This window comes from Vitis vinifera, chromosome 13 (genome assembly GCF_030704535.1).
Source record: "Vitis vinifera cultivar Pinot Noir 40024 chromosome 13, ASM3070453v1".
In the NCBI taxonomy this organism is placed as follows: domain Eukaryota; kingdom Viridiplantae; phylum Streptophyta; class Magnoliopsida; order Vitales; family Vitaceae; genus Vitis; species Vitis vinifera.
In genome coordinates, this window is record NC_081817.1 from 6377368 (window position 1) to 6388909 (window position 11542).

The following is an 11542-nucleotide window of genomic DNA, read 5'->3' on the forward strand; positions in this document are numbered from 1 at the left end:
ACATATATTTAGAGTTCATTTGATAATGATTTTATAAATTTAAAAAAAAATTAGGTATTCAGCATAATTTAAAAAACACTTTTAAAAATCTAAAAAATCATTTATAATATTGAAAAATCACTTATAATATTTTCTGGATAAACAGATAATAGGTAATTCTTCTAAAAATACTTTTAAAGAAAACACTTTCACTAAATACCCTCCGAGTAAAATTATAGTCAAACACACTTCTAATAATAGATGAGGAGTTTTCTAATGAAATGGGCTTGGGCTTAGAAATGGTTGGACTTTAGCCCGAAAATCAAATTTCAAGTTCCACACTCTTAATCATAGGCAAAACTTAAATCGGAGAAATAAGGTATTTTCTACCTTTTTATTTCCAAAATTTAAAGACTCATATTAGTATTTGATGTTTCTTAAAACCATTGTAGGGAATCAAGTATTATTGCAAAAAATCACTCTGGCCCTTCCCAGCATGCTCGAAACGAATACCATCATTGAGAGCTTTAATACGGTGTCGTTTGGACCCCAGAAACCAAAAGACTAAGACAAAGACAAAGTGAGTGACGGTTCAGATGGAAGGATGGGGGATGGGGATGGGACCCAGGAATATTCAATTAGATGACATGATGCGTTGCTGGCCTTCTGTTTTTCTGCCAACAGACCATATGATTAAAGCAGGGCACACCTCTTTCTTTTGAATTTTTTTCCCCACACTCTAATAACTGAAATCTAAGTTTCACCTACAAAAGAAGCGAGTGGGGCCAGTTAGCCTCACGTGCCGGCCACGTTACTTCCAGCCATTGGCAGGTTTGCCCCGGCAGCAAGAAAGCGACTCCCAGGGTTTGGTACGCGCCAGCCCCCAACTACCTCTTCGGTCTCCGCTAATATCACGCGCTATTTGACCAGACACGGTTTGACACGTCATGACATGTCAATGATTGTTCTTGGTATAATTATTTAATTTCTAAAATTAATTAATTCCCCGATCATTGAATTTATTTATTTTTTAAATATTGTATAATGCATTCGACGGGTCGAATATTTTAAAAAGAAAAAATTAGAACTATTTTCTTTGGACGCCGTTAGTAACCCTGATTTTATATGTCAACCCACTACATAATCCAAATCCATCACCGTAAGCACAAATTTCTAATGATGTTACTTTATAAGAAAAGTTGAAATCAATTCTCATCGTATTGTTAATAATGAAATAGGCTTTTTTGTACACATTTCGCTATTAATATAACAATTTTCAAATTTAAATAAACAAGTTTAGAATTATTTTAAAAAATCGAGATGGATGGGTTCCAACCGATTTAGGTATTGCTTTATCCATCCTCTCCTTGATAATTTATAAAATTAATTTAATTTATTTTTTATTTTCCTATTTTTGATATATATATATATATTATAAAAAAAATGTAATAAAATAAATTATAAAAAAATATAATATTTTAATTATTTATAAAATACAATTATTTTAATATAATTAAAAAAATATAATCAGGTTGACCTAGTCCCATTAAATTTTTAAAATGGGTTGGGGGATGAGATGAAAATAGAAATTATTTTAAATAAATAGGACATGATTGGAATATGGATGACTCATTCCGAACCCACCCTTTCTCATCCTTATTCTCAATTCATACAAAAATATATATGTCATGTTTATAAACGTTTTTAAAAACAATTTTGAAAAAACAACTTTTAAGAAATTATTTTTAAAACAAAATCTTAAAAGTCTGGTTTTAGGAAAAGCTTCCAAATAAAATCTTAAATACGGTAAAATTATTAGTCTTATCACCAAGTGATGGTTGGTGTTAACGACCAAATTAATAAATTAATATTATATAGAAATGACCATAAGATTAGTTTAGGTTGGGGTAGCCCTCCATTGTCAAAGATTCTCGATTTGATTGTTTCATTAACAAATTTGTTTTACCTAATCGTGAATGGAATTCCAAATACAAAAACTACTCCCTCCATTTTTAAAATATCGGGTTGGCTCGATTCAATGCACTTGGATCCAAACCCATTTCCCACTATATTAATTTTTGTCTCATATATATTTTTAAATATTTTTATTTTAAAACTTTTTAAATTACACTCAAAATAGATATAATTTATAAATAAAAAATTGATATTATAATTTTTTATTTTATGTGTTAAATAGGAAAATAATAAAAATAAATTAAATTAATTTGTATTTAATTATATAAAATCAAGGAACGGCCAGAGGTTAAGAAATATACTAAGGTGAAGGTGTAAAAGGAGAAATCGGGGAGCATTCCATGCAAGTTGTATCCAAACACGTTTCTTCCGACATCACCCATTAAGTTGATAGTGAGAAAGCGTGAGCCGTCAAAACAATGCTGACCATTCAAGCTTTTGATTTTGGTTGACCTTTCAGGTATTAGGATTGTGGTGGCGAGGCCGCGAGGGTGAGGGTGAGGCTCTTAATTTTCCGGACTCGCCTCAATTCAAATCGAGTTGCTGTTTAATTCCTGGTCATACGTTACATTGACACCACGACTGCCCTCTCCTTTCTTTTTCTTCTCCTACTTTTTTCATTCCCCGTTTACTTGATTAATTCATTTTCAACACAATTTTTTTTAATTCACAAATTTTTTTTTTCAAAGAAGTATAGGACTTGTTTGAAAAGTATTTTGGAAAACAGTTTTAAAAAATAATTTTTAATTGTAGTGTTTGTAAATTGTTTCATAATAATTTATAAAATAAAAATTTATTTGAGAATTTGAAATATTTCTAACTTATTTTTGATATTTTAAAAATAATTTTTATATGTAATGCTTCATTTTTAATCATTCTTTATATTTGTATAATTATTTTTAAAAATAACCTTCAAAAAACAAATAAAAACAATTAAAAATAATTAAAAAATATTAATTGAAAATACTATTTAAAAAAAATATAGGAAATTGTTTTTTATGTTCTTTTTTTTATTGTGTCACCTATTTTAAAAACACATTAAAGACCAAAAACACATTTATTGTGTCACATATCGTGGATCAATAATTTAGGATCTCTAACGCATGGTTCTTACATTCACATAAATCATCTTTTAGGCTAAAAATGGTTCAAACACTTGTTCACTCCCACTAGGTGTTACCCAAATTAGATCATATTTTTTTCAATGGTGATCATATTTTTTATATTCTTAGTCATGTTCTTCGTATTATAGTCATATTGTTTGCCTCTAGTAAGAAAAATCAAACTAAAAAACATATAAGGGGTATAAAGATTTACGTGACTCGTCGGAGAAAAACTTTGGTCAAAGATTACAAAATAGAAACTTAAATTTATAAAATACAAATTTCAAGTTGTTATCTAAAAATAATTAGCATTTTATGTACTTTTTGATCAAAGATGATCATCCTGGATATAACTTTAACTAATGAACATATAAAACTTAAATTATTTTAAAAAAAATTAATTTCTATTTTGTAAAAAAATGGCTTTGTCAAATTTATTCCTATTTTTTTTTCTCATTACTTTCAAATACCCTTATTTTATTTTATTTTTTATAGAAAATTTCATTATATGATATGCCCCCTCCATGATATCCTATTTTATAAAATCTATATAGACCAATTATACAATGCCACGTTGCTAACAACATCATCTCAGCTCCATGCTAGGTCATTAGGCAACTTGGATGGAAGGACAAGAATATCTCAACGCAAAGATAACACGTTTTGGGTGAACCACTTTTAGAAGTTGATGAACACAACCATTGGAAATATCCTCTCCAAGTTGCAAAAAGAAAGTCCGGAAAGCTTACGAGGTAAGAAAGCGAACTCTCATATTTAACCCTAACCCACTAATACAACTCCCATTTCTAAGTTAGATTTAATATGACAAGAATCCTATGCTCTACCAACGCATTGTAGCAATAGGGACAGGTATTATTAGTAGACATGTAACACTTAAATAAGAATGGTCATCTTATTAATAAAACATTTACATGTAATTCATCGTCGATGAATTTTGGGTATTAATACGAAAATTAAACATTAGAAGTGATTTGGTTTTATCATCGTTTTTAGGTGATAAATAATAATTAAATACAAATGCATATATTTGGTCGGGAAACTATGTTTTGATGTACAAATTTGAAGGAAAAAAATAAATAGAATAGGAATGAACAGTAATTTAGGATTTGTTTGGTAACTAATTTTTAAAATGATTTTAAAAAAATAATTTTTAAAAATAGTTTTTGATATTTTGTAGAACAAACACTTGAGAACTTGAAATGTTTTTAATTTATTTTTAATATTTAAAATATATTTTAAAAATAATTTTTATATCAAGTATTTTATTTTTAATTATTATACATGTTTATATCTTTAAAAAACAATTGAAAACAATTAAAAAATATTTTTCGAAAATATCTTATTTTATATTCTTAAGAACAGAAAATAGAAAACAATTTTTTAACTATTAAATATGTTTTCTTATTTTGAAAAATAGAAAACTATTCTTGAAAGCGATAATTAAACAGATTGTTAAATTTCATGTATTTAAATCATCAAAAAATCATATAAGTGTTATCTTTATCTTAAAAGTATATAAAATAATCGATATCTTTTAATCATATGATATGAATTAAAATATGAAAAATTGGATTTTCATGTTGCATTTATTTTTAACACCATATGTGAGGGAAAAAAATAAATTATAAAAATGGATGAGAAATTAGTTATAAATTGAAGAGAATCCAAGGTGGCGATCATATGTTTATTTTTATTTCAATATAATTTAATAAAAGAAATTGTGAGAGAAGGGCAATGTTGGGTTATGGGAAAATAAAATTTGGTCATAAATGAAATCACACCTGTCTCTCCAAACGCCTCAACAACTTTATAATCATTTTGAGAATTATTTTTCGTAACGTCATCATGACAATTCAAGAAAAACCCTCTCCCATATCCTCCGCCTACGTGGAATTAAGGTAACTAAATTTTCACATTTTTCTCATTGTTTTTCCTATTTCCTGCATTTTCTTTTGGTCGTGTCTTTCCATTTGGAACTTGGAAGGGCAGGAATTTGATGGGAAATAGATATGGGAATGACGGCGAACGTGGCAATATTAGCCACGTGGCAAAAGCCGAGCCAAAATGGAGTCTAGTCATCACCAAAGTTGACTGCTCCACCAATTACCATCGATTAATCAATTTAAACACTCTCTCTTTGAAGGAGAATCATTCTGCTACCGACTTCTGAGAAGGGAGGCTGCTGCTTCTTCTTCTTTCTTTGTTCGTACATCCATGGCCGATTGAAAATTTTCATTTCCTACGCTTCCCATCCTTAATCCTAGTACCGAAAACCCATAAAAATTCAATCGTTTCCCTTATCTGGGTCTCTTCGATTCCTCCCGAATTCTCAATTTTCCTTGTCAAGGTTTTTGTTTTCCCCCCAATTTGAGGGCTCAATTTGGGGGTTTCCAACATGAGTCCGACGAAGGATTCGAATAAAATATCAGTACTGAATCAACTACTTGCGGTCGTGAAGGAGATTTCTGGGTTACCCGAGTGTAGAAACACCACCAAGAAGATGTATTACAATTTGGTGAGGAGGGTCAAGCTTTTGAGTCCTCTGTTTGAGGAATTGAAGGACAGCGAAGAGGAGCTCGAGGACAGCGAGATTCGAGCCTTTGAGTTGCTGAGAGTTGCTCTCGATTCCGCTATGGACCTTCTCAAATTGGTCAACGAAGGGAGTAAGCTTTATCAGGTATTTATTTGCTCCGCACTGTGTTTGGTTGCCGAGAAAATCGTTGGAAACGAAAGACAATTTTGAGTTTTATGATTTTATGTTGTTTTGGTTCATAACAAATGAGAATTCTAAATTGAGGTGCCCAAAAGGTCGTATCGGGTAATATTCGTATAGCCCCTGTTTGGTTGCCAAGAAAATGGAGAAAAAGAAAAGAAACAGAGAAAAATTTGAGTTTTGATGTTTCATGTTGGTTTGGGTTTTTAAGGAACGAACCCCTAAATTCAGTCTATCAGATGATTGTATCAGGTACTGTTTAACTTTTTTCTGCTTGGTTTTCGAGAAATTTTTTTGCTTTTAAGTAAGCCAAATGCGTTTCTCAGAAAGGTTTAAAAGGAAAGAATTGTTTAGTCTCATTACATTCTGTCTGGATCCTGAGAGGAGAATGGCAGAAAGGTTTAAAAGGAAAGAATATTTGAGTTTCATGTTTTATGTTGGGTTTTTTTTTCCCGGGAAAAAACCGAAAAAAAATCCTTAGATTAAGCAACCCATCTCTTTGTATAGATGAAGCTTTAGTTTACTGGGTTTCAATGAAAGAGAATTTAGGATTCTGAATGTGAATTTATTTTCTTTTGCTACATTTTCTTAGCAACCAAAAGGCAGTTAGGTTATTTAGATGTGTTCCTGCAGGCGGCATCCTAAGATCTAGGGATTAAACATACCAGCACCCTGTAATAAAACACTTGAGGTTCTGAAGACACACCTAAGTTTTTTGTTATGTAGGAGGGATGATTTAGCGTACAGCTGTTTTAGATTCCTTTTTGTGGGCAACGTCAATGCATCATGCTTAAGATATAAAATCCAAGTCAAAGGAGAGTTGGATGAGCATGTAAAGAAATGATACCCGAGACGCTAACTATATATTTATTTGAACTGGAAAGAACATCAAGTTTTTGATGAATAAGTCCTCCTTAAATGTTGCAAGAGTTAAAGATGTGGACAGAGATACAAGAGTGTAGTTCTAATAGCAAAGGTCTATTCTACATTTTTCTCTTCTGTAAATTTGACATGTGAGATTGATTGCTTCTATGCTCGGACACTGTCACTTAAAACTGAGATGTTTTATATTTTCATGAATACTTCAACATCAAATAACAATGGATGTGAACATCAGTGCTCCTAGCAGATATATCTGTGATCACCTTGATTTCCTAGTCACTTTCACTTTTTGCTTAAGTTAATTCATGGTCTTCAAAACAAAGCACTTTGTTTATTGATCCATTGGTAGTAAGGTAAGCAATGTTTTCCATGTCACAGGCTCTGCAAAGGGACAAAATTGCAGATAAGTTTTGCCAAATGACAGATCAAATTGAAGCGTCGTTGAGCAGTATTCCTTATGATAAACTCAATGTATCAGAGGAAGTTCAAGAACAGGTGCTTTTATAAATCATTTCGTTTTTTATGTATATCATGTATTAATAAATTGCAAAGGGCTGAGATCAGACTTTTTTTTTTTGCAGATTGAGCTTGTTCATGCTCAATTCAAAAGAGCGAAGGGAAGAACAGACTCACCTGATTTACAACTAGATAGGGATTTAGAAATAGCACAGAAAGAAAAAGACCCTGATCCTGAAATTCTAAGAAGACTATCCGAAAACCTGCAACTCAGGACTATCAATGATTTGAAGAAAGAATCTCTGGCTTTGCATGAAATGGTTATCTCAAGTTCTGTAGATCCAGGGGACTGCTTTGCAAAGATGTCATCTCTGCTTAGAAAGCTCAAGGATTATGTATTAACAATAAACCCTGAAGCAGACACATCAGAGGGTGAAAAGGGCTTCATCAAGCACAGATCTCCTGTTATCCCAGATGATTTCCGGTGCCCAATCTCTCTTGAACTGATGAGAGATCCTGTTATAGTCTCTACTGGACAGGTTTTTTTCTGGCAATTGCCCTGACAGTTTACAGCTTTGTATGCGTGTTGGTGCCCATGATTAACTGACTGTTTTAATTTCTTTTGCAGACATATGAAAGATCCTGCATTCAAAAATGGCTGGATGCAGGGCACAAGACCTGTCCTAAGACGCAGCAGACTCTGTTGCACACTGCCTTAACACCCAACTATGTTTTGAAGAGTTTAATTGCTTTATGGTGTGAGAGCAATGGCATTGAGCTCCCAAAAAATCAAGATAATTGTAGAAACAAGAAGACCGGAAAATTTGTTTCAGACTGTGATAGACCCGCTATTCATGCCTTATTGCAGAAACTACTTGACGGGAATCCAGAAATACAAAGAGCAGCAGCTGGTGAGCTCCGGTTGCTGGCAAAGAGGAATGCAGATAACAGAGTATGCATTGCTGAGGCAGGAGCCATTCCTCGGCTTGTAGAACTACTATCCTCCACAGATCCCCGGACCCAAGAGCATGCTGTTACAGCACTTCTCAACCTCTCCATAAATGAGGCTAACAAGGGAAGTATTGTAATATCAGGAGCTATTCCAGATATAGTGGACGTTCTAAAAACTGGCAGCATGGAAGCAAGAGAAAATGCTGCTGCAACCCTTTTCAGTTTATCGGTCATAGATGAGAACAAGGTGATAATAGGAGCGGCTGGGGCTATCCCAGCTCTTATTGATCTGCTTTGTCAGGGAACCCCAAGAGGAAAGAAGGATGCTGCCACTGCTATTTTTAACCTTGCTATCTATCAGGGAAACAAGGTGAGGGCTGTAAGGGCAGGGATTGTGGTGCCACTGATGAGATTCCTGAAGGATGCTGGGGGTGGAATGGTGGATGAAGCACTGGCAATACTGGCTATTCTTGCCAGCCATCAAGAGGGAAAATTGGCTATTGGCCAGGCTGAGCCCTTCCCTGTTTTGGTGGAAGTGATAAAGACAGGTTCGCCTCGTAATAGGGAGAATGCTGCAGCCGTTTTGTGGTCGTTGTGTACAGGTGATGCACAGCATTTGAAAATAGCAAGAGAGCTTGGGGCAGAAGAGGCATTGAAGGAGCTTTCAGAGAATGGCACTGATAGGGCCAAGAGAAAAGCTGGGAATATTTTAGAGCTTCTTCAACGAGTTGAAGTTGTGGTCGACCCCTAAGATCCAAGCCTCATGCTTCCAAGAGTTTTTGTTATGTTGTGCTGCTGTTACAACAACGACAGTGTAATTTATAAATAGATACTAAGAAATATGTGTACATACATATATAAACATATCAGTGTTTTGAATGAGAAGGTATGTCATTAAATCAATTGGGATGTTGAGATGTAGCATTGTCGCCAGAAGATGAGAACTCCAACCATTGAATAGCAAGAAAGACCAGTGATCTGTTCTACTCCAGAATCATGCAGTATTCAGATGATTTGATCTTCTGCAAGACTGCAACAGGGGTTATCATCATTCCAATATTGTCAATACACTCCTACACATCCAGTACAGATGCCAAGAGAAACAATTCAGAAAAAGGTCTGTTAAATAAATTACTCATTTCCATGTCTTCATGTCATCCAACATTGTTCATGGATAACCAACTGCATATTTCCCTTTCGTATGATATCAAGTCCTTTATGTATTAGAGATCTTGTGCATGAAGTTCATGTTCTGGTCAAAGACATGGTAAAGTATTGAAGAAAACTATAAATTTTCATGATATATATCTCCTAGCTTGCTGAGGTTGGAGGGCGTCTCATCATTATGTTATAGACATTTTCCAGGAAAATTTTCGTGTAACTTTGTTGAAAATAATTAGGAACCTGAGGTGCAGACAGAAGAAATGTAGAATGATTTCCATTTGGTACTGAGGTTGGTTGTGGGGGTGGTGTGTGGTGGTGGTGGGGAAGGTTTTACTGTGAAAATGAAGTTGATGGGCAATGGCCTAATTCCACTTTTCGTTTTCTTAATCAATTGAGTACAGGGAAAAGAGGGTGAGTGGAAAGCGTGAAGAACTTGATGATTGCAGAGGGTTAAAAGAGGAGTATTATAGTGCAAGTTGACAGGGACTAAGGAGATTCATGGGAATGTGTTTTGAGGTTGTGAAGAAAAAGGCACATGATTGATTTTTCAAAGATTGTTTTCTTATCTTTTGACTCAAATCATTTGAATATTCAAATCTATCGTCTTGAATCTTTCATGAATTCAGTGATTTATCTATATAATATTTCCCCCGCTTTTCAAAATTCACAAATTTGTGGATTGAGTCTCAATGAAAGGAAATACATAACCGTTATAACAAAAATGTTCCTTTGCAAATATATAATATATCATGAAAAAAAAATGTTTAATACATTTAACAATTTGGTTCTTCGAAAGTTTGAAGGAAAATGTATGGAAAAGAAAATTGAGAGAAAAATTAAAAAAAAATGAAGGAAAATAGAAATAAATAAATTTAAAGTCAATAAATTATTTTTATATACTCCTTCAATTTTATTTTTTATTTTTTACTTATTTAACTCTTTTATATAAGAAATATTTGGTTAAAAAAAATGAAATAATTCTCAAATCGAAAATCTAACTCTTCCCATATTTTTTTCTATAAAAGTAACCCATTTTTTACATAAATACATTTTTTCTATTTTAAGTATTTACATGTAGGTTTTAAAAAAAATTATTTTTACAAGAAAATGATGAGCGCATTTTTGTCCAAATGATATCAAAAAAGGGATGGGAGATTCAATTTAAAAAATTGGGTTTTAAAAGGTCCGAATAACATTTTATATAAATATTAAATAACTTTAAAATATTTAAATATCTTAATAATTTTACTTATATTTGATTTTCTTTTATATTTTTTATTATAAAACTAAATATGATAAAATCATTTTTCTTAATATTTTTTTTCTTTTCTTAGAACTTTATGGAAAAATTATTTTTTGGTTTCCAAAAAATGAAAGAAAAATAAAATAAAGAAAAGAAGTTTGAGAAAAAAAAGTGAAGAGAAATTTAAAAAAAAAACCCAAAATTTATAAATTAGTCTTTTTCAACTACTTCAAGCTCATTCCACTATATTTTAGTTCTTTTTATATAAAAAATAAATAATTTAAATATACATAAGTTTCTAATTATAATGTAAGGTAATGATAAGTAAGATCCCTCTTGTTCTCAAAAATAATAAATATTGCAGTCTTATGGGCATGTTAAAAAGATAAATATATAAATAAAATTTATTCTATTCAGTTGAAAAGGCAAGAACATTGTTAAATAGGAAAATATTTTCGGTAAAAAGTTGATTATTTGGACCAACCCTTGCAAAGATACAAAAACATGACGCAATCCCCAACGTAACCACAAATAGCCAAGAAAGATTTGAAGACTAATTGACATTTCTCACATCATCACATGCTTCTCAAAATTGCCATTTTTTTTTAAATCATAAACTGTTGAATAAAAATTAACCAAATGCACATTCAAACTTATATCAAATTTAAAAAAGAGTTTTGACTTCTTCAAAGAATCCAAACAAGACCTTAACAACGTTACTAGAAGATAAAACACCTGAACACATACAGGATAGAGCTCAAGCTATAAAGTTACTGTGTTACATACGAAAAATTCTTTGGGTGATATTTCAACGAAACAACAGAGAACTCAAAAGTGGAAACCAGTACCTGAAAACCATGTGAAAAGGAGAGTCCATTTTCCACGAATCAACATCAGTCAGGCCACGGTGCTGAACCCAAATGGCCATTCACAGGCTGCACTTCAAATGTCAAGGCTAGACTGAGCTAGGCCTTGGCCCAGGGCCTCCAGTCATTCCAAAGTTCAACAACTCAGTTTCCACATCTGAAAACATGGCTAGTTGGAAACTAGGATTTG

At 32.4% G+C, this 11542-nt stretch overlaps 1 protein-coding gene across 1 annotated transcript; it reads left to right on the plus strand.

Moving 5' to 3' along the window:
• Positions 1-4918: 4918 nt before the first annotated feature.
• On the plus strand, positions 4919-8982 carry LOC100265038 (U-box domain-containing protein 14). Its single transcript, XM_002270488.4, has 4 exons — positions 4919-5754; positions 7051-7167; positions 7254-7667; positions 7757-8982. Exons 1-4 carry the CDS (start codon positions 5473-5475, stop codon positions 8828-8830), a joined length of 1887 nt encoding a protein of 628 aa, XP_002270524.1. The 5' UTR covers positions 4919-5472; the 3' UTR covers positions 8831-8982.
• Positions 8983-11542: the final 2560 nt, after the last annotated feature.

What these genes read in the sequence shown, in the direction of transcription:
- LOC100265038 (XM_002270488.4), top strand. Translation starts at nt 5,473, where the DNA reads ATGAGTCCGACGAAGGATTCGAATAAAATATCAGTACTGAATCAACTA. An exon ending in CAGAGGAAGTTCAAGAACAG is followed by an intron (nt 7,168 to 7,253) that starts GTGCTTTTATAA and finishes TTTTTTTTGCAG; the next exon opens with ATTGAGCTTGTTCATGCTCA. An exon ending in TTATAGTCTCTACTGGACAG is followed by an intron (nt 7,668 to 7,756) that starts GTTTTTTTCTGG and finishes TTTCTTTTGCAG; the next exon opens with ACATATGAAAGATCCTGCAT.